This window comes from Cydia splendana, chromosome 27 (assembly GCF_910591565.1).
Source record: "Cydia splendana chromosome 27, ilCydSple1.2, whole genome shotgun sequence".
NCBI lineage: Eukaryota > Metazoa > Arthropoda > Insecta > Lepidoptera > Tortricidae > Cydia > Cydia splendana.
Window position 1 is genome coordinate 724,331 of NC_085986.1, and position 24,125 is coordinate 748,455.

The 24,125-nt window shown below is 38.3% G+C and overlaps 1 protein-coding gene across 1 annotated transcript; it reads left to right on the plus strand.

Annotated features, from left to right (window-relative positions):
- Positions 1-4,981: 4,981 nt before the first annotated feature.
- LOC134803842 (ribosomal RNA processing protein 1 homolog) lies at positions 4,982-23,646 on the plus strand. The gene is made up of 11 exons (XM_063776664.1): positions 4,982-5,270; positions 5,552-5,631; positions 6,673-6,822; positions 9,649-9,751; positions 14,087-14,178; positions 14,630-14,773; positions 15,123-15,229; positions 16,390-16,533; positions 19,127-19,278; positions 20,593-20,693; positions 22,219-23,646. Exons 1-11 carry the CDS (start codon positions 5,069-5,071, stop codon positions 22,957-22,959), a joined length of 2,016 nt encoding a protein of 671 aa, XP_063632734.1. The 5' UTR covers positions 4,982-5,068; the 3' UTR covers positions 22,960-23,646.
- Positions 23,647-24,125: the final 479 nt, after the last annotated feature.

Consider the following 24,125-nt stretch of genomic DNA (forward strand, 5'->3'; position numbering starts at 1 on the left):
TGGTACTGAGGATCTGATGATGATTAAGGTGGTCACGGATACCAATCAACCATGTAGTAACATGATTAGGCTCGTTTGATTCGTCTCAACAAGATCTTTGACACTGAAGATACACAGGGTCTGATGATGGAGCTGGAAGGTGGCCACGGGTACCAGTCTATCATGTAACTAAACAACTTCGTGTTTGGGCTCGTTTGATTCATCTCAACAAGATCTTTGACACAAGACAGTACTCAGGGTCTGATGATGGAGCTGGAAGGTACCATTACCAATCAACCATGCAACTATGCAACTAAACCACATCGTGTTTAGGATCGTTTGATTTGTCTCAACAAGATCTTTGACACTAGGTGATACTCAGAGTCTGATGATGGAGCTGGAAGGTGGTCACCGGTACCAATCAAGCATGCAACTAAACCACTTCGTATTTAGGCTCGTTTTATTCGTTTCAACAAGATCTTTGACACAAGATAGTACTCAGGGTCTGATGTTGGAGCCGGAAGGTGGTCACCGGTACCAATCAACCATTCAACTAAACCACTTCGTGTTTAGGCACGTTTTATTCATCTCAACAAGATCTTTGACACAAGGTAGTACTCAGGGTCTGATGATGGAGCGCGAAGGTGGCGACGGGTACCTGTCTATCATCATCAGCTCCATCATCAGACCCTGAGTAGTATCTTATGTCAAACATCTTATTGCGACGAATCAAACGAGCCCAAACACGAAGTGGTTCAGTTACATGGTAGACTGGTACCCGTGGCCACAGTCCAGCTCCATCATCAGACCCTGAGTACTAACTTGTGTCAAAGATCTTGTTGCGACGAATCGAACGAAGCCAAACACGAAGTGGTTTAATTGCATGGTTGATTGGTACCGGTGACCACCTTCCGGATCCATCATCAGACCCTCAGTACTACCTTGTGTCAAAGATCTTGTTGCGACAAATCAAACGAGCCCAAACACGAAGTGGTTCAGTTACATGGTAGACTGGTACCCGTGGCCACAGTCCAGCTCCATCATCAGACCCTGAGTACTAACTTGTGTCAAAGATCTTGTTGCGACGAATCGAACGAAGCCAAACACGAAGTGGTTTAGTTGCATGGTTGATTGGTACCGGTCACCACCTTCCGGATCCATCATCAGACCCTCAGTACTACCTTGTGTCAAAGATCTTGTTGCGACAAACCAAACGAGCCCAAACACGAAGTGGTTCAGTTACATGGTAGACTGGTACCCGTGGCCACCTTCCAGCTCCATCATCAGATCCTGAGTACTATCTTGTGTCCAAGGTCTTGTTGAGACGAATCAAACGAGCCTAAACACGAAGTGGTTTAGTGGCATGGTTGATTGGTACCGGTGACCACCTGCCGGCTCCATCATCAGACCCTGAGTACTATCTTGTGTCAAAGATCTTATAGAAACGAATAAAACGAGCCTAAATACGAAGTGGTTTAGTGGCATGGTTGATTGGTACCGGTGACCACCTGCCGGCTCCATCATCAGACCCTGAGTACTATCTTGTGTCAAAGATCTTGTTGAGACGAATCAAACGAGCCTAAACACGAAGTGGTTTAGTTGCATGGTTGATTGGTACCGGTGACCACCTTCCGGCTCCATCATCAGACCCTGAGTATTATCTTGTGCCAAAGATCTTCTTGAGACGAATCAAACGAGCCCAAACACGAAGTGGTTTAGTTGCATGGTTGATTGGTACCGGTGACCACCTTCCGGCTCGATCATCAGACCCTGAGTACTATCTTGTGTCAAAGATCTTGTTGAGGTGAATCAAACGAGCCTAAACACGAAGTGGTTTAGTTGCATGGTTGATTGGTACCGGTGACCACCTTCCGGCTCCATCATCAGACCCTGAGTATTATCTTGTGCCAAAGATCTTGTTGAGACGAATCAAACGAGCCCAAACACGAAGTGGTTTAGTTGCATGGTTGATTGGTACCGGTGACCACCTTCCGGCTCGATCATCAGACCCTGAGTACTATCTTGTGTCAAAGATCTTGTTGAGATGAATCAAACGAGCCTAAACACGAAGTGGTTTAGTTGCATGGTTGATTGGTACCGGTGACCACCTTCCGGCTCCATCATCAGACCCTGAGTATTATCTTGTGCCAAAGATCTTGTTGAGACGAATCAAACGAGCCCAAACACGAAGTGGTTTAGTTGCATGGTTGATTGGTACCGGTGACCACCTTCCGGCTCGATCATCAGACCCTGAGTACTATCTTGTGTCAAAGATCTTGTTGAGATGAATCAAACGAGCCTAAACACGAAGTGGTTTAGTTGCATGGTTGATTGGTACCGGTGACCACCTTCCGGCTCCATCATCAGACCCTGAGTATTATCTTGTGCCAAAGATCTTGTTGAGACGAATCAAACGAGCCCAAACACGAAGTGGTTTAGTTGCATGGTTGATTGGTACCGTTGACCACCTTCCGGCTCCATCATCAGACCCTGAGTACTATCTTAAGTCAAAGATCTTGTTGAGACGAATAAAACGAGCCTAAACACGAAGTGGTTTAGTTGCATTGTTGATTGGTACTGGTGACCACCTTCCGGCTCCATCATCAGACCCTGAGTACTATCTTAAGTCAAAGATCTTGTTGAGCCGAATCAAACGAGCCCAAACACGAAGTGGTTTAGTTGCATGGTTGATTGGTACCGGTGACCACCTTCCGGCTCCATCATCAGACCCTGAGTACTATCTTGTGTCAAAGATCTTGTTGAGACGAATAAAACGAGCCTAAACACGAAGTGGTTTAGTTGCATGGTTGATTGGTAATTTGGTACTGGTGACCACCTTCCGGCTCCATCATCAGACCCTGAGTACTATCTTAAGTCAAAGATCTTGTTGAGCCGAATCAAACGAGCCCAAACACGAAGTGGTTTAGTTGCGTGGTTGATTGGTACCGGTGACCACCTTCCGGCTCCATCATCAAACCCTGAGTACTATCTTGTGTCAAAGATCTTGTTGAGATGAATAAAACGAGCCTAAACACGAAGTGGTTTAGTTACATGGTTGATTGTTACCGGTGACCACCTTCCGGCTCCATCATCAGACCCTGAGTACTATCTTGAGTCAAATAAATACATATAGAATGTCAGGTCGTTTCAAATATTTTTAATCATGTGCGGTAGTTTATTAAACTGTAAGTACCATTATAAATTATAATACTATAAAAACAGTGCTAGGATCAAAGTCTCTCGTTGCGGTTTACACGCACACAGTATAGCGTTTTACACGGCGCCCGCCGCACACAATGATAAAAAACCTCGTCGTCGCCGTTGAAAATGTGCGGAGCCGACCGACACACGTCCTGCCTCTACAAACTCTGCCGCGGCACTGAGCTGGCGCAGCGCGCGTCATCGGTAATATAGAGTAGTTTTCAAAAAATTGCCAAAAAATTATAGTAGAATTTCATAAACACTAATGTATACCAACAGTATAAGCAAACGTTGCAGATTGCTTGAGTATGAAAATGACTTCGATATTAAGTAGATTTTCGTAGGAATTGACACTTGTTTCGGAGAGAAAATCGAGTTCGTTTTACTTTGATTTTCTCTTTCTCAAAGGTATGTAGGAAAAATATAGTTTGATATGCCTAAAGTACAGGGTATTAGTAATACAAAATAGCCAGGTTTAGCAGAGTAAAATTCTCAACATTTCCAAATAAGAGCTCGCCATTCAGTGCTTCACGGGGTTTTTCGGAAACGACCATCAGAAAAAAAATCATTACTAATTTAATAAGTCCTTTTTCTAATATTTACAACGATATTTATAAAGATAAGAAGACGCTTTTACTGGAACAAGCACTCATTGTTTCTAATAATGAGCGCAAAGTCCTGAATTTCGTCGACTAGTATCATCAATTTTGCATTATTTCGACTTTTCTTGTAAGAGCGCTCTTAATCATAAAACGGGACTTAAAACGCTTAAAACTTAATTACATGCGATTAAGTTTTATAATGAATATTTGCTTCCAACTGTCTTTATCAATGTTCATAAAATATATGGAGGGTAGGTACGTCTACCCACCATAATAAAAAATATATTTGTCAATGACTCTGTCCAACTGCTGTGGTTAAAGTTCATAACGAAAATTTTATTTATTAACTCTTTAAATAATACATACAACGTGTACCGCTACGTACCACTTAAGACTGTAAGTCTGTACCTACATGGATTACAGCAATGCACATAGAAAATGTGCTAAATGCGGAGCAACGGCTGTTGAAGCAGCCAGAGTGAAATTTACAACTTTAGTGGGTTCAGAAGGAACCGAGTCATAACGCATCTGGAAAGCGTATTAATTAACCGTGAAGAAATGTATGAATACAAGTTGGAAATCTGTGTAAAATGCCGTATGTAAAGTGTAGTGTATCTGTGTGTAAAGTGTAATAGGTAGGCATGCCTAATGTTATTTGTATAAAAGGTACTGAAAACTTTGTGAATGCGCTTTATTAATGTCTATTTTTTTATTAAGTTGCCAGTTGCCAGTTTTCAGTGTATATTTTTATATGTAAAACATTTTTTAATAAATAATATATATAATGTTATAAACATAAACATGCCTTTTATTTAAATCAATTGATAATACCACAAACAAGGGGTAATATTTGCATCTTGCATATATTTCGTGATATGAAGATAACAAATATGTTTATCAACAGAATTACTACCTACCAATACCCGCCAGGCTAAACCGGTTGTCAACTTTAGTTCCATTGGTACACAAAGACGGCGCCACTAGTATAAACGTATAAACAGTTGGGGACATTTTTTTGTATGGAGTTACCGTTCTTCTCCTAGTGAGTATTATATTCTTTGATGTAAATAAATAGACTTTACCCACAAGAAACATTACCCTTTCTTCGTCAGTCGGTCAAAAAGTACAACCGTTGACCGAACTTTTGCCGAACTTCGTTTTTTAATCGCAACTGGCAACATACATTATTCATCTGTCAATGTCACGAAAAAAACCACGACGCATTCAGCAATTTTCGAGATTCGCACGCGTTTGACCAAAATAATTGAACGGATTTATCAATAAAAATGAAAGTCACCGATAAAAGTAACGAGAAAAAGCGGAAAATCAAGAAAAAACCTATAGATAAAAGCAAAAAACAGCTAGTCTTGGTCGTCGCGCAAGAAATCAAATTTGCCAGATTACTTTCTGGAAACGAGAAGAAAACGCGTGACCGTGTGCTTAGAGCGTTGAAAAAATGGCTTGTTAACTGTTTTGAAAAGAATTACGGTATGTTTCCTAAGAATGTTTAAGATAAATTTGAAATTTTAGGCGATTTTAAGTAATAGTTTGACACGGGGTAATATAACCTCAAAAACAAAATAAAAGACATGCATTGAATTTCACCTTTTAAATTAGTACTTAAATATCATTCAGGCTATATTTATGGACAATTATTAATAGATGCCATGTTTTAATGTTGTGTTATTTGGAATAAATCGACGAAAGTTAAATAAAAGTTTGTAGTTTCAAATATAAGCTACTCATATAAAATGTCACTCACTTTCCAGAATTTAAAGAAGATGATTTCACAAGAGTGTGGAAAGGCCTATTCTATGCTGTATGGATGTCAGACAAGCCTCTGGTTCAGGTATTCTTTTACTTTAAATGTTGTCAGGTGACAACCAAAACTCACTTATTACTACCACAAGCAGGGGTGCGAATCTCCTGACTTCGGTCAAACTCGGCTCCGCTCGGCTCAGCATTGCTCCGAGCAATTATTAGGATTGGCACCACTTGACTCCCTTTTGCGTGCATGACCACAGATAAGATAATCACTTGATTTTTGACAACCCTAAATAGCCGAAAGGGGCTGTCCATAAATTACGTCATCGATTTTTGACGATTTTGGACCCCCCCCCCCTATAATCATCCAAAAATCATGCTTCAAATGACCCCATTTCCTCCTACTTCATGCTACCGTCATCCGATGTCCAGACCCCCCCCCCCCCCTAATTTGAAATGACGTAATTTATGAATAGCCCCAAAGGGATAATGCCATATATTAGAAAGGAACAGCATGATTCGACCCTGAACCGCTGTCAAACTTCGTTTTTGTAGGAAGTTTCCTTTCTGTACGGTAGTACTATTAATTATTCTGTGCCACAAGTTAATAGCCATAATGAACCATATTGTTACCATGTTGTTGTAAACAAAGTTATAAATACACTAAATCATTCCCACATCAAAACCCCAATGTGTGGTCATAAGCATGAATATTTTTTCCTGACTTATGGATGTTTTCTATGTATATAAGTATTTTTGTTGTGTAACCCATAATTCAGGCTGTATCTCATAAACCGTGATAGCTACACAGTTGAAATTTTAACAGATTATGTATATCTGTTGCTGCCATAACAACAAATACTAAAAATAAAATAAATATTTAAGTGGGGATCCCATACAACAAACCGCAAGTTGCCGTTTTTTGTGTAATGGTACAGTACCCTTTGTGCGCGAGTTCGACTCGCACTTGGCCAGTTTTTGTATAAGATATTTATTTAGTTCTATTGTACCTTCTTGCACTTTCTTATCTGTGAACCTACTCTACCATTTGTTTTATCAAACTCCATTAAAATTGTCTGTACATTAGGCCTTACAAGGTTCTAAAATGTTACATATGAACAAACAGGAAGACCTCTGCGAAAGCATCGCCGGCATCCTGGATCTGTTCCCGACGGAGCAGCTCTCCAATGCCATGCTGCTCGCCAAGGCAGGCTTCAAGATGCTGGCCACTGAGTGGTTTGGGATAGATCAGCACCGGATTGATAAGTTTCTTATGGTGAGTACAGCAACTTTTCAACTAATATATTATGGTGTGTAGCATAAATCGAAGTAATTAAATTCATATAGTTTTACATTATACACATATAGTGCATAATTATTTTCCATCGTATTTTCACGGAAACATACGAAAGTGTCGTGCTATTTCAGTCAGTCTCGCTACAAAAAGTACTGAGGTTGACTGAAGTATCATGACGAATACGAACGTTTCCGAGAAAATACGATGGAAAACAATTATCCACTATATTACTTAACATAATATTGTCAGTCATTTCAAAGTTAATATTATTGTCAAATATCCAATAATATTTTTGTTTGACATTTCATTTATTCATCAATTTCTCGAGATTCGCACGCCTTATAGGTAGGCTAGGATGTCAATACTTTTAAGCCAACCTATATGTTCAAAGTATGGTCACAAAACTTTTACAGTACATATTTATAGTACTTTCCGTTTATAGTACTTTAAATAAAAAAAAATGCAGAATTATTACTAATGGAGATAAAATACCAATACAGCTTGGAAGGAACAATATGGAATATGCTGAAGATTTCACATACCTGGGACAAATAGTTTCCTTCAAAGACAGACTCGACAAGGATGTCTAGACTACAGAATTAGTAGAGCGTGGAAAAAATACTGGTCTCTAAAATCAATTCTAAAGAGTGACATGTCGATGGCCATTAAGAAAAAAGTATTTGATACTGCTGTCCTACCTACCTTAACCTACGGTGCCCAAACCTGGAGCCCCATCAAGAAACACACGCATAAACTAAAAATTTGTCAAAGAGCAATGGAACGGTCCATGTTAAAAATTAAAATTAAAGACAGAATCAGAAATGAAGTTATAAGAGAGAAAACTGGGGTAAAAGATGTAATACATGCAATAAAAAAGTGTAAATGGGCCTGGGCTGGCCATATATGTCGTACTACAGATAACCGGTGGACCAAACATGTCACAGAATGGTTACTAATAGACACACCGAGAAAACAGAAAAAACCGAATACAAGATGGAGAGATGAGCTACGAAATTTCGACAGATACTGGTGGAGAACAGGGGCCTATTTCTCGTAACTATTAGTTTATGAGTTTATTAGTTACTAGTGTAAAAATTACAAGTATTAATATTTTATGTTTCTCAAATAATTTTACTAGACTAGTCACTAATAGTAGCGGACTAATAATATTATTGGTGTAGTTTGGCTTAATGCATCACCACCCTTGCCATTTGGCCAATTAAAAAAAAACTTCCCGCGTATTGTTGCTGTCGTTTGACGTGCACTTTTGCGCTAATAGCGGGACAACTCAGAAAAACATAATATTATAATAAAAATGGACCTATAATTGACGGTATGATCCATATTTTCTGGCCATTTAACCAAATCTGGAAACATTTCCTGCACAATAGAATTCACCACTGAATTTACAGCACGACATACACTACTTTTCGAAATACCGTGCATATCGGCTACTGCGTGGTATTGGGCTCCAGTGCCCACATCCAATGTAAAGTAACAAGAATCATTAACTTCGACGACAAAGCTTGATTTCTTTCCGTAAGTCTTTCTAAACTAGGCCTAATGGCTAAAATCAGCTCTTCCAGTTTCACACTAGACAGCCGGAACTCATTAAATGCAAAGGCCCCTTGAAGTATTTCGTAGTTATTCCTCGGAAGGAAAACTCTTCGGCGACGAATAACTATTATTTCGTCGTCTGAACTGTCGGAAACTGACCACATTTTCACAAATTGGTTACTAATAAATTTAGCTAATAGTTTTTACAAGCCTTTTGAGCTTAATAGCTTTACGCATGTAATTTACAAGTGTAATTATTAGCGTACTCTTTTGTGAAACCAAACAGATTTACTCTTGTTATTATTAGCTAATATTTATTAGTTGGTGACTAGTATCTAATAATTTACAAGTGTAGCTTCGAGAAACGCAAACTTGTAAACTTGTAAAAAGTATTAGCTCATGGACTAATATTATCAGTCTAATAACGTACGAGAAATAGGCCCCAGCACAGAATAGGAAGGAATGGGAGAAACTGGGGGAGGCCTTTTCCGCACACGCGGCATGCAAATGAATAAAATAAATTGAAAAACAATAAATGTTAAAAATAAAATTTAATCAATAAAAAAAAAAACAATAAATGTAATAACAATGAAAATGTAAAAATAACAAAAACGCATGAAATAAAGGCTATTACTATTACCATAGTCTAATAAAACATGGTCTTCCATTCCCAGAGTGACACGGGCCTACGTCACAACAACATGGCCGCTATATATAGCGCTATCGCATATTATCATATAGCGCTGTCGCATGATGACGTAGGCCCGTGTCAGTTAGGTGACCTAGAAAAGACGGGAATGGAGTACCAAGCGGAGTATATTATTATACCATGACTATTACTATAGTACTTTACTTTTACAGTACTTTCCGTAGCTATGTCGAAAATGTAAACAGCCATATGTACCGTAAACCGTTGTACGAGACACGTGCGAATAGGTAATTCGCAACTCGTGTCGATATAAAACACGACCGAAGGGAGAGGGATTTATCACCACTCGATGCGAATTTCCTACTTTCCGCACTTGTATCGTAAATAACTAGACTGCTAAAATAGTTATAAGATGTTGCGTTTCAAATATATTTTCTATAGACGCATTTACTACAAGTGTGTATAGGTATAGCATAGATATACATGTATTAGCAGTAGTAAACGGACCATTCTATAGCGCCTGTGTTTCACTTGACTACCCCTCACTACATGGCGACCGTGACAGGACGCGTTTACTTATATAGTATATTTTTGTTTAGTTGGTGCGTCGCTACCTGCGCGGCGCCCTGCGCTGTGTGCACCGCAGTGGCTGGACAGAGGACGCCTGCAACCAGTTCGCCAACATGCTCTCTGGCAAGGATGGTGAGCAATATACTTAGAGTTAGACCAAGGAAAGTCTGCAGCCCACGCAGTGCAAGTGTTATTTATACGTCATAATTTCATAGAACTTTGATGTTTAAAATAACACTTGCACTGAATAGACTATCAAAATCTCTGCAGACTTTTCTTGGTCTAACTCTATACTTATTTATTCATAATATTCATAAAATGTTACTTGTCAACATCAGAAAATAAATTATGATCATCACATCATTGAGAATAATAAAAAATGTAAGTATGTCTATCTAGAATTAAAATTACAATAATGATTATAAGAAGCTTATACAGGGTGGCCAAAAAATAAGTGCATTCCAGTTGCCAGGGAGGTTTTGGGATTATACTGAGCAACTTTTACTATGGGACCAACCCCAAAATCGCGAAATAAAATTTGGCTGTTTCATACATTTTGGCTGGTCCATTTTCTATGGGAGGGTAATTTTTTTTTGGGTTATTCCCACTAGTTGCCACCAAGTTCTTACCAGTGGTAACTACCGGGATTTTTGTCCCACCTTTTACCACTGGTAACTACTGGGAAAAAAAATCCCAGTAGTTACCACCAAACCGAGTTGGTGGCAGTAAAAGCTGGGATTTTTTTCCCAGTAGTTACCACTAAAATATTGTTACAGTTCCATACTAATAAAAACTGCTTAAATATAGAGGTTTTTTAATAAATAATTATAAGTTTAGTGTTTCAGAAACTGCCTTAAGAGTGACCAAAAATATTAAAACAGTTTAACCGGTACAAGTGCAAAAATTAAAATACATATGTGTAAGGATAAATTTAATCGTCCAGGCTCCAATTTCACCACGGTGACAGGTGCGACAATTGTAAAACATCACTGTTGCTGACGTCACAGGCATCCATGGGCTACGGTTACCGCTTACCATCGGGCGGGCCGTATTCCTGTTTGCCACCATCATTGTTTTATTAAAAAATACTTTATTATATCGGAAAAAAAACAGATATTTCTCTTGCTAAGTTTATGACAATTGTCACAAAAACACTACAATTGTCACGAAATTCCGACATATAACTCATTACCTGTCAAGAATTACCTACAATTCTTCTAAATCTTGACAATTGTCAGAAACTTCGCAAAAGAAATATCTGTTTTTTTCCGATATAATAAAGTTTTTTTTAATAAAACAATGATGGTGGCAAACAGGAATACGGCCCGCCCGATGGTAAGTAGTAACCGTAGCCCATGGATGCCTGTGACGTCAGCAACAGTGATTTTACCATTGTCGCACCTGTCACCGTGGTGAAATTGGGGCCAGGTGGTAACTACTGGGAACTTTTTTCTTTTTTCGCGATTTCGGGGTTGGTCCCATAGTAAAAGTTTCTCACAATCAGTATAATCCCAAAACCCCCCTGGCAACGGGAATGTACTTATTTTTTGGTCACCGTGTATAATAGTGCGGGAGTGCTGGGACACTAACTCGTAGCTCTGGACCCTAGCGAGGGAGTTCTGTTTGAATGAAAGGCAAGTTACTATGTTTCCAATATTGCGATTCGAAACGGATTTTCGGAAAATCACTACATAAGTACTTCTTCCTGCATTACAAATTAAGCTTGTTAGCGCCACTTGCACCATTCCACTAACCCGGAGTTAACCGGTTTAACCTGGAGTTACCATGGTTACCAGTACACCGAGTTAACGGTTTAACCGCGTAACCTCGGCTTAGTACGGTGGTGGCCTTTAGCATGATTTAGAAGTATGTTCTCCACCTTGTAGTAAAAACTAAAAACTTTAATGCAACTTTGAGTTGTTACATAACATTGGTTCCTGGCTCTCAAAGGGCTTGTGCACAAATCACGCGAGGTTCGATAGGGGTAGGGGGGTCACGAAAAAATCACGATAGATCATGTTGGAGGAGGGGGGTATAAGGAAACCTCACGTGTATTTTTCTACAGTGATAGAAACTAAGAAAAAAAAAATACCACGTGAGTAGATACTTTTTCTCGGTTTCGTTAAACATAAATCTTCACTCTGCACTTCAAAATAGCGAGTGTATTTAACGAAAATAGAAAAATAAACAAGATTTTCTATACAGGGTTACTTTTTTACCAGTACAATAAATCAACATACGTAATTGTTGCCAATAATAAAAAATACCAGCATTCTTTGTTACTACTATTTGGGAACAAAAAAACAAAAATACCAATGCCCGAACTTATCCGCTAAAGTACTAGAAAATGTGGATGCCTTACGCATCAATTAGCAAACGCACGAACTGGCAACTGTTTGTTTACGTCATCGCGCGCGATTTAGCGAGCGGCGGCGGCACACGTATTGACATAAAAAAATACTACTTGATCCCAATTCTTCCTTCATACTTGCACGGGCTTAGGACCGTCAAAATGAAGATGTTGCTTTGTGTGAAGTATGACAAAAGGTCTCGAAATCTGATAAAATTACGAAGTAAGTCTGCAACATTTTTCATTGAGGCGTATTTAAAAAATTGGAATCAACTATGTACAATGATTGAAATCTACCCTACATACCTAATTAATGGAGTCCATTTCTCGTACTAATTCACATACTTAAGTAAATGTTCAAAATGCTGTCCGTGGTTTTGTAAACAAAGCCGTGCCCGTTTTTGTACGTTTGCTTCGATTCTTTCCAAGTAATTTTCATGTTTAATTTCGTCAAACGCACTGTCTTATCGGTCAAAGGGTTGCACTTTGCATTCGCAGTTTCCCGGATGCTTTGTTGTTGATGGTTATTTGTAAGATAAGTGAGAGTTAAATAAAACGGGAACAAATAACACAAACGTATTTTTGAAGGAAATCAAGAAGTGACGTGACAACACATGTCAGTAAGAACAGAAAAATAAAACCTATCTCATGAGGTTGCGTTCTTAGTCTCCAACAGTTGTCAAATCGTGCGCCGCCGGCCGCTCGCCCCGCCCCGCCCCTTTTACCTCATACCGTTGACACCTTGTAATTAGTGCATCCAGGCTCCAATTTCACCACGGCTACAATTGTCAGTGACATATGTCGAGCGACAATTGTCAAGCGACAGGTGACATATTACAATTTTATAAAATATTTTCTATAGAAATACTTACAAACATGACAGGCATTTTGCTACAATTGTATGTATTACAATTATGTTGTGAAACAAGAATTATTTTTCTAGTCGACATATTTGTAGAATTGTCGGTGAATCTTGACAGGAAATGAGTTATATGTCGGAATTTCGTGACAATTGTCGTGTTTCTTGTGACAATTGTCATAAACTTAGCAAGAGAAATATTTGTTTTATTCCGATATAAGAAAGTTTTTTTTAATAATACAATGATGGTGGCAAACAGGAATACGGCCCGCCCGATGGTAAGCGGTAACCGTAGCCCATGGATGCCTGTGACGTCAGCAACAGTGATGTTTTACAATTGTCGCACCTGTCACCGTGGTGAAATTGGGGCCAGAAGTTACTAAATTGGTGAAGGATAAATTAATTGATGCGAAATAAAAAAAAAAAATTTTTATTTGTGCAATGTGATCTATTATCGATACCAATGATGTGGTAAAATTTATTGTACCGGTAAAAGGTAACCCTGTATACAATATTCCAAATATCATCAATGGGGAGGGGGGGTCAAAAAGTAGCCGAAAACACCTCGCGTGATTTGTGCACAACCCCAAAGGGGCTGTCCATAAATTACGTCATCGATTTTTGACGATTTTGGACCCCCCCCCCCCTATAATCATCCAAAAATCATGCTTCAAATGACCCCATTTCCTCCTACTTCATGCTACCGTCATCCGATGTCCAGACCCCCCCCCCTAATTTGAAATGACGTAATTTATGAATAGCCCCAAAGTAGGTTTCCCTGTGTCCCAAGAGCCAGTTCCTTCCCAATTACAAGCGTAGGTAATGTTACAAGTTAGACATTTTATATTACAATTACAACAATATTAAAATTAAAGAAATATATAAACATGTGAAACTATGATGTGTGTGTACGCACGCATGTGTGAGTATTCTGTGCTTCTGATTTTTAGAATATGTGTGTGTTTCTGTGTGTTGACGCACTCGTGTGTCTGGTAGTTTTTTTTTTTTTTCAAACAAGTTAAACAGCATAACAGTAAAAATACCAAACCACTCCTGACTACACAGAAAATTTAAGAAAAAGAATACAACATGTATACAATTCATCACAAATTACAATACCTATTGACATCTAAACATAAATAATTAGCACATTTTAAACAGTAGAAGGACGTGCATCCATCTTCTCACAAAACCTGGTTTGAAGTTTGCTAGTTGAAGTGATGTGTCATTTAATCTAACTTGAACGCATTATATCCAGGATTGCTGTCGTTAAAAACGCCCCTGTACGCGCGCAACGCCAACTCGCTGGTCATACACATCGCCGATTGTTATCTGGAAGAAATCTCCAAGGTAGGATTACTTCTTTAACACTTCTAAGCACTTGCACCATTACACTAACCCGGGGTTAACCGGTTAAACCTGGAGCTACCATGGTTAGATAAAGATAAAGATAGCCTTTATTGCTAGATATTATGTGTAGTTACATGTTTTATTTTATTTACTCTAGTTTTTAATTATTTCTAGCTTGTCCACTGACATAGGCCTCCACTAAAACCTTCCAGCGCTCTCTCTCCCGCGCTTCCCTACTCCAAGCTGGTCCAGCAACCTTCTTTATATCATCTTCCCATCTTAGCTGCCATGGTTACCAATACAATTTGACACTGGGTTAATGGTTTAACCGCTTAACCCCGGTTTAGTGGGATGGTGCAAGTGGCTCTAAGAGGGCTTGTTGTGCCCGGTTTTTCGTCCAAGAACATGGAAATAAAAATAAACCTAATTTATTTATTTTTTTGTTGACTAGGTGTCATCCGGAGAAATATCCCCAGAATCTCTGGTTATCCTACTCCGGCCGTTCATGGCATACCTGAGCCAGGGCTCCGCTCCAGCCATATGCATCGCTTCGAGGAGGGTACTGACTGAGTTGCTCAAACACGGAGACCCAGAGGTGAGATACTAGGTTACTCACCGGTAACCATCGACATCAACAATCATCCATTAAGCTTATTCAGTCACTCACACACAGCCATCCGCACTGAGGTAACAGCGTCCGTGGGCTATATTCGCCGCTTCCTATTTAAACAAGGAAAGTTACAGTAATATCCCTTTAAGTCGGCACCGCGCATGTGCCACCCCCGGCTATTGCCCCGGTGTCGGAGAGATGTCCCCATAATCTCTGGTTATCCTACTTTGGCCTATTTTATCCTACCTTACAATTTCTAGAATATTCGGTTATATAATTATATATATTGCGTACTAGTTACTGATATTAATTGTGTAAATATCTTTTTTTTTAGGACGCAGAAGACTCTGAGGAGGAGGATGATGATGAAAAGGATTCAGACGAAGAAGATGCTGCAGATGAAGAAGACAGAGATGATGATGATGAAGTGATGACCAATGGGTAAATATAATAATTTTTCTATTAGTATTTTGTTGTATTCTGTAGATTGGGACCCATGGGACCACCCAGCCCAGGAACTATTCAAACAAACAGGAATTCTTACCCTGCCGTGTCTATACATTTTCGAAGTGGCAAAATACGTAAGACGCAACATAACACTGTTTCCGACTCGTGGCAACGCCCGAGGTGCGAGTTCCAGGAGGCCTATTGAACTTAATCCACCTAAGACGCGACTTGCCAAGTCTAGAAAGTGTATACATACGGTAGGACCTAAAGTATATAATAAAATCCAGCTGGAGTTGAAACAAACCACCAGCGACCTATGTTTCAATAAAAAACTTAAATCTAAACTGGCGTCTGACGCATACTACTCAATCGACGCCTTTTTCGAGACCTAACACTGTACCAAGTAGATAATACTATAATATAGGTACTTTCACATTAATTTATCTAATAAACAACTACTAGTTCGCGGGCTCAGCCTTGCCTGTCCAACTATGTAAATAAATCTAATAATTAATTAATTATAAGACTTAGCATTAAGCATATGTGTACCTGACATGTAAAATTATATTTTTATCAATAAAGAATTGAATTGAATTGAATTGGTTTAGGCTGAATAGTGGGTAATACGATTAAGGGTAGTATTTCACCTGTCCAATTTCTCACTAAGCATGCTATTGCGTCTCACTCTCTTATTAAGCAAAATGTGAGACAAAATACACATTGGACCAAGATATATTGGACAGATGGAATACCATCCTTAGGAATAAGTATTTTCACAAATCTGGTTTGAATTCAATTTATAATGCTTTTACCTCACGTTGGTGTACAACTGTACACATGGTGAAAAACTTTGTGTTTCTTTTGGTAGCAAAGTATATCCGTGTCTTGAAACTCGCAAATGTCAAGATTTTATTTTTTAAATCACTCACTATGCTTGTAGTTTAATTTTGGAATATTTCGCTTGGTCGGGTGTCAATATTAGGCTATTAGCACGAGGGTTGAACAATAACTTTGTAAAGTAAATAACATTTTTTTCAATAATAATGTTCGTCTTCTTTGTCGAACTCTGCTTCGGATCGTCCGACAAAATCGACACTCGTCCACGAATTGCCATTTCCCAGCCTCTGCAATAATGTGTTTCTTTTTTTTTGCAGAGCTCTAGACCCGCGCGCAGGCCGAGTGGACGTGGTGCTCCACCCGATGCCGGTGCCGGCTGCAGGGCTCGTCGCGGTGCTCAAACAGTACTTAGTGCAAGCTAAGGGTGCTGGGAATCGTCGGGCGCGACATTGTATTCAACTGTAAGTACATAAATTTAAAAGTGGAAAAATTACTGTCCTGGGTGAGACTTGAACTCACGGCCTCTGGATCGATACTCCAGCGCTCTGCCATCTGAGCCACCAAGACCTCGTCCATAGCCAGCAAAAAGCGGTCCAGAGGCCGTGAGTTCAAGTCTCACCCAAGACAGTAATTTTTCCACTTTTAAATTTATTCTAAGCTTAATAGCATCGTCCGCAGACGTTTCTGCTTGTTAAAAATTAAAATTACTGTAAGTACATATTTCTAAACCGTGTTTTTTTTTGGTCTCCGTTAATTTCAAGGCTGCATTCCTGAGCTTAAATCAAGTAACTTTCTCAAAGACACCGATATTCTAATTAACTCTATTTCGGAGATAATCAATAATTTATATTTTTCCTATAAGGCCTCTACAAGCGTGTACACTTGCCTTAGGGCCGGTTTACATATGGATTAGTGTTTACAATGAGTTCATACATTTGCTACTAAACTTAAGTACAATCTCGGTCGATCGATGTTCGAAATGACATTGATATGTCACAGATTTCAATTGTTTGGTTGAGTTAAATGTAATGCACTTGTTACAACACGCTACATACTACATTTAATTACTTTTTAAACTTAAATATTTTTTGTTTTTAAAGCAAAAAAAAAATGTTTTTTTTTTAATATAACTATGCCATTTAGTTCTCTTAAACATACTTAACCATACCCCGAAGTTAACGCAATTCAATAAATACTCCGTTTTTTTCTCCAAAATTATATAAACTCAAGTAGAGTAATTCGCCAATAACTGGCCACTATTAGTAATTGGCCACCCTAAACTAAAAATGAATTCTATTAACCTATAAACAGAATTCATTTTAGTATAAGGTGGCAGGTAGTATAGCTAGTTATTGAAAGCTGGCCAGTTATTGAAACCTTATACTAAAATGAATTCTGTTTATAGGTTAATAGAATTCATTTTTAGTTTAGGGTGGCCAGTTACTGGCGAATTACCCTCGTAGTAACATAATTAAATGCACTGAATTATAGTGGTGTCGTTTACATATTATTGTACCACAATATTAAATATCAAAGGAACCCTAACATTTCAGGAGAAAAAGTTAATTACCACTACTTTTGAGGTTAAATAAATACTAATCTTTAAAAAACGGAGTATAGACTGACTTCTACACAAATAGTGATGTGCCGTTCCCGGGAAATTTCCCTAGGTGGGATTGTTCCCGGAAACGTTCCCGGGAAATTTCCTATATGAAGAGAAAGTAGGGGAATTTGGAAATTGCGCTTAGATATACTATTTTATTATCAGAAATTCAGTAAACACTTAGCATCTTAAACTTTTTTTAAAGCATTATAAACTGTATCTCATAAAGGCTTAAAGTGATGCCATATATATTTTTTGAAACATCCAAAGTGACGAATGTTGTAAGCAAATCCACTTTCCAAGTTTTTTTTTTGGGAAGCCACTTTGCATTTTACGGTTTTTGGCTGCTTTATTTTACTAAACGCAGTTACTTGTCGTTATAGCTGGCTTTAATTACAATTGTAATACACTTAATCTGTGTTTCAATATTCCCCTGTTTGGGGAATATTCCCAGGAACACTGGAAATTTCCTAGGAATTTCCCATATGGAAATATTCCTTGTACCGCGAAATTCCCACGGCACATCACTATACACAAGTCCTGAAATGCCGTAGGAAATTTTAAGAACTTTTCTATTACTGTAAAACCTCCCAACTATAGTTCAATACTGCAACTATGACTATGGTTTACAAGTTCAAAAGGAAATTGAGTATCAATACCTTTTTTTTTTAAAGGAGATGAAGTATCAATACCTTTTTATGTTTTTATTTAAAGGAAATTAAGCATCAATACCTTTTTTATTTTTTTATTTAAAGAAAATTAAGCATCAATACCTTTTTACTTTTTTATTTAAAGGAAATTAAGCATAAATACCTTTTTTATATTTTTATTTAAAGGAAATTAAGTATCAATTCCTTTTTTATTTTTTATTTAAAGGAAATTAAGCATCAATACAATTTATTTATTTATTTAATGTTCCTTTTGGTTTACTCCGAGTTTTGTCTTCCATTTATAAACGTAACTTGCCTAAAATGACAAAAAATACAGTAAAAGACGCCAGGGCTGTTTCCGATGCAGATTTTTTGACATCCGCGGATGCGGATATTTAAATGCTCACGTCCGCGGATGCGGATGCGGATGTCAAGATTAGGTACTTAGGAAACGTCATATATTACATTTTTAGTATTTTTTTATTAAAAAAAAAAACGAATCGTTTAGTATTTGAGCAAGAATATAGGTGCGTTATATTTAATAAACAGCAACTTGGCCGACTTTTCCGGATCATAGACGATTTCGTTATAGGTAATGACGAAATTACCTAGCACTTACGCCGCCGCTAAGACGTTCCTGTGCCGACTTGTACGACATCCGCATCCGCATAAGATCCTCATCGATTTTATGCGGATGCGGATGTTGAAAATAATGCGGAAGTCCCGCGGTTGCGGATGCGGATGTTCGCAACATCCGTGAATTCCCATTTTCATTCAGGTGTGTGTGTCTATGATTTTCAGATTGGAGCAGTTCGCATCGGGCACACACCCGTTCGCGCCCCCCTCCCCCACCATAGACGCGGGTCCCCCCCTCAAGCCCACCAAGACGGCTAAAGCTCTGCGGGCGCTTGAGAAGAAACTCGTCGCTAACGGAGACGAACTGGCTTTAAGAGGTACTTACGAGCCCTGATGCCTTAGAGCATTTAATAACTGGAGTAGCCTTTAAGAGCTTACCGCTCTGCCGAAAACATTGCACAATTGTGCAAACTTTTGTAATTTTTGTATGGACTGACATGGCTATTTGTACGTTACGTACAAATCATGTAGAAATAGCAATACATTTGACGTCCCCTCCCCCGCAAAACTCGGCAGACAGTTTCGTACAGAAAATGACAGCCATGACGTCTCCAGTTACTAAATGCTCTAAGACTGATGCATATGTTTTCGCCTAGTCAGACCATTTCTTGAGGTTACCGCGTTTGTACAAAAAAAATGTTTTAGTTTAACACATTCATTACCACCCAGCCAAACAAGACGTCCGCGCCAGGCCACAACAATGTCGTCATATAAAGCAGTAGTACCACGATCCCGACTATCGGGTCGTCCGGCCTGGGAACGAAATCATAAAATACCCGAGAGTCGGGTTTTCGGCACTGAATGAGTTAAAAATCACTAATATTTAAGGCTAAATACTAAATGTAGTTCGCGACGACCGAAAAGTCTAATGCTCAACAATTTTCAGCTAATATTGGAACCGAATTAACCGGAAGTCTATTTTCAACTTCTTTTGCTTAATATTAGTTGTAAATAGTTTCAGCAATGCATTTTTCGTCAGTCGCGACACTCGTGACGTCTGGTGTCAAGTAGCGGTACTGAAAAATCTACTACTTGACGCTAGATGTCGACTACGAAATAATCCGCGTTTTGGTAAGAAAAATGATGTATGGAGTTACCACTAGAGATGCCACGAATATTCGGCAACTATTCGGTATTCGGCCACTTTGCCGAATATTTAATATTCGGCCGAATGTGCCTACTATTCGGCCGAATACCGAATATCTGTTGAAGTTATCTAAAAAGAAAAATTACACAATAAAAATAACCAAAAAGTAGGTATATTTAATATTTAAAATGTATTCTTGGAAAGTTGTTAAATACGACGACCCTTTTTTGAGCATTTGTTGATTACAAAATATATTTCTTTATCATGCGTCTGATTTGATTGACTCTTAACTACATTCATTAATTCTGTTCAACAAAAAACATATCTTAGCAAACGTTGTGCTTTGTTGGTGAACCGTTTTCATAATAGTTGTGACTCAAAATGTTCGCATGTCGTGCCGAATATTCGGCGCTTCGGCCGAGAGAAGGGTCGAATATTCGGTATTCGGCCAAAACCACTATTCGGGGCATCTCTAGTTACCACTATCCTTACTTACTTCAACCCACCATTTAGGCCTTTGTATTAAAACCGTATCTTGTGCCAGGTCTGAGCCGGAAGCACCGGAAGCGTCTGCTGGCCAAGTCCCGCGCCGGTCTGTCCATCGTCGAGGACGTCCAGACAACCAAACAGAAACCCAAGACCTCCGTAAGTATACTTTTAGGGATAAGTAATATCTGGGAGACCGAGGTTTGCTCGGATAACATATAAAAATTCAAAAATGCTCATTTTCCCAGAGATAAGACCTAGCTAGATCGATTTTTCGCCCCCGAAAACCCCCATATAGCAAATTTCATCGAAATTGTTAGAGCCGTTTCCGAGATCCCTGAAATATATAAATATATGTATTCTATTATCATAAATATTTTGGCTTTGGATCCTAATCTGATAGCTAGAGCCTTGTCTTTGATCAAAAACTTATTAGGGTAATTCGCCAGTAACTGGCCACTGTTAGTAATTGGCCACCTAATGAATTATATTCACCTATAAACATATTTTTTTTTTATAAACAGAGTTCATTTTAGTATAAGGTTTCAATAACTGGCCAGCCTTAAAATAAATTCTGTTTATAGGTGAATAGATAGTAGATTGTACAACAAGGGCATAAAGTGACCCATTTTTACCCGAGGCAATTTTTTGGTCTGAGCGAAGCGAAGACCAAAATAGTAGACGAGGGTAAAAATGGACATTTATGCCCTTGTTGTACACTCTGCTTTTCACTTCGATTGCGAGGAAAATATACAAAAAATCAAATATTTTAGGTTATTGTAACGTATTTATTCAAGACTAAAGAAAATTGTTCTTGGGCCGGTCGGAGGCGCGGGGCACGCCGATCGGGGGCGCGCCGGCAGGGCTGGCAGTTTGTATGGCAGAATTTGGACTTTATTGCTAAGTCAATAAGGGTCGTAATAGATGATTTTACTTTATGCTCTAGAGCATAAAATGCGATTTTATGTCGTCTACACACGACATAAAGGTGCACTTTTTGAGCATGAGAAATGAAAATTCATTTTTAGTTTAGGGCGGCCAGTTACTAAAACCGGCCCGTTACTGGCGAATTATCCTATGTAAGAATATGAAAGAGATGAAAACCGTAAGAATAAATAAAATATTTTAGGCTGTAGCAGAAATGCATACTCTGAAAAAAAAAAATATTGACTATAATAACTAGATTGACAGCTGAAATAGAAAACGCGGTACTGCGCATATGTTTTGTGGTCACTGGATTGTCAAAAGTTAACTTTTGGTGACCAGGGTACCCGTACAACGCCATCTACATATAAAACACATTCAATTCATATTTGCTTATCATAGACCTAGTATTATATAGACGTGCTATACGCGTGCGTCCGTGAGGCACAGAACATACGCAATGCGACAAAATTAAAAACACGTTTTAACATTCCTGACAACATACCAAAAACAACCTACGTAATTTGGTCGGTTTGTTTGTTCCCCACCATAAAAACAAAAAACGTCTACGTCATTTAAGACTTTTTAGAAGTAGGCAGAAAGGAAAAGTGAGATTATGACAAGGACAAACAATAATAGTGCCTACTCTGCTACTCCTACTGAATGTTCCATAAGAGCATCTCGTTCATTCATCTCCCCACTCCCCAATTTCATCTCTATATTATTGTACCTCAATGTTGCTTATAAATGCTTATTTCAGAACGGCGATTGGCAAGTTGAAGAAACGGGAGAAGTTATTAAAAACAAGACGAAACGGAAACGGGCCAACAAAGAGAACGAGGCGGAACCTAAAATTAAGAAACAGAAGCTCAACAAACTAGAAAACACGGAAAACCAGGAGAAAAAAGTGAAAAACAGTGTTAAGAAACAGAAAAATAATAAGGTAAACGATAAAGTTAAAAATAATGTTAAACCGGTGAAAAATGATGTTAAGGATGTTAAAAATAGTGTTAAGAAAGTTAAAAATAATGTTAAAGACGCTAAGCATAATGTTAAGGAAGTGAAAAACAGTAGTAAAGTAACAAATGATTTTAAAGTTAAAAATAGTGTTAACATAGTTAAAGCTAGTGTTAAACATGTTAATGTTGCAGATAAAAAAGAAACTAAATTAAGTAAAAAAGAAAAAACTAAACACGCTAAAGATGGCGAAGCTAAATTGCTGGTTAATAACAAAGTTAAGAAATTTCAAAAGCAAGATAAGAATGTTAGTTTGAATTCCATGTCTACGCCAAAAAAGGTGAAATTCGTGTTGAAAAACAACTCGATGCAGGGAACGGTGGACTATTACAAGAGTATAAGGGAGAGTCCAAATATACCTTTCGACAGTTCTAAGCGGCCGAGTAAGACGAATTTAAAGGTATCGACGCCTTCACCGATAAATCCTTTTTTTAAGAAGAAAATGACGAGACGAGCGAGTTTTGGAGCGCAAATTGTATTTTAAATTTTAAAGTAATTTGTAATATTTCTTTAAAGAAGTATTATTAGAGTTAGACCAAGATAAGTCTGCAGCGATTTTAACAGCACACGCAGTAGTGTTATTTATACGTCATAAATTCATAGAAGTTTGACGTTTAAAATGACACTTGTCTTGGTCTAACTCTAGCGCCACTTGCACCATTCCACTAACCCAGGGTTAACCAGTAAAACCGCTAACCCAGTGTCAAATTGTACTGGGTAATCATAGTAACTCCAAGTTTAACCTTTTAACCCCTGGTTAGGTGAATGGTGCAAGCGGCGCAATGATTTAACCCGGTTTTTTTAAGATCATTTTTTTTCTAACCTCAAAAGTAGTGTTAATTAACTTTTTCTTCCGAAATGCTAGGGTTCCTATGATCGGTATCTAATATTGTGGTACAATAATATGTAAACGACACTATAATTCAGTACATAGTTACTCAGATATATTTTGGAGGAAAAAAGTTACCACTACTTTTGAGGTTATAAAATTTGAAAAAAAAAAAAACGGAGTATACTCGGTAATACTTTGTTGAAAAGTAATTGTTTTTATTTCTATACTTTGAGTAAACACTATGTTTAACAAGTTTGAAATTTTATGAAATGATTTTCTTGTAATTGTAAATTTCTTGAAAGATTTTTAATAGTTGAATTGATAGCATAAGTTTTATTTAAACTTACTTGAGAAATAAAATAGGATGGTAAAAACATCAGTTGTGATGTTGTAAGGGGCCCACTGATTAACTGTCCGCCGGACGGTATCGGCCTGTCAGTTAGAACAAAATGTTGACAGTTCCGAACAACTGACAGGCCGATACCGTCCGGCGGACAGTTAATCAGTGGGCCCCTTTATGTGTAAAATTTTATTAGTAGTTTCAAACCGTATCAACTTGCATAAAGTGTTTTGACATTGACTAGTTTGCTTAGGGCCACTTGCACAATCCCACTAACCCGAGGTTAAGCGGTTAAACCGTTAACCCAGTGAAAAATTTACTATAATACTTGTTTGCTTCTAAACGGTTCTCACTGCACCCACCTTGACATTATTTTGTTTGGCGATATGGTTGAATGGTAGAGAATGCCACAAGGCATTAAGTCCGCCTTTTGTACTTTTTTTGATGTCCAATAAAGTTTGAAATAAAATAAATGTAT

What these genes read in the sequence shown, in the direction of transcription:
- LOC134803842 (XM_063776664.1), top strand. Translation starts at nt 5,069, where the DNA reads ATGAAAGTCACCGATAAAAGTAACGAGAAAAAGCGGAAAATCAAGAAA. An exon ending in GGATTGATAAGTTTCTTATG is followed by an intron (nt 6,823 to 9,648) that starts GTGAGTACAGCA and finishes ATTTTTGTTTAG; the next exon opens with TTGGTGCGTCGCTACCTGCG. An exon ending in TCAAACACGGAGACCCAGAG is followed by an intron (nt 14,774 to 15,122) that starts GTGAGATACTAG and finishes CTTTTTTTTTAG; the next exon opens with GACGCAGAAGACTCTGAGGA.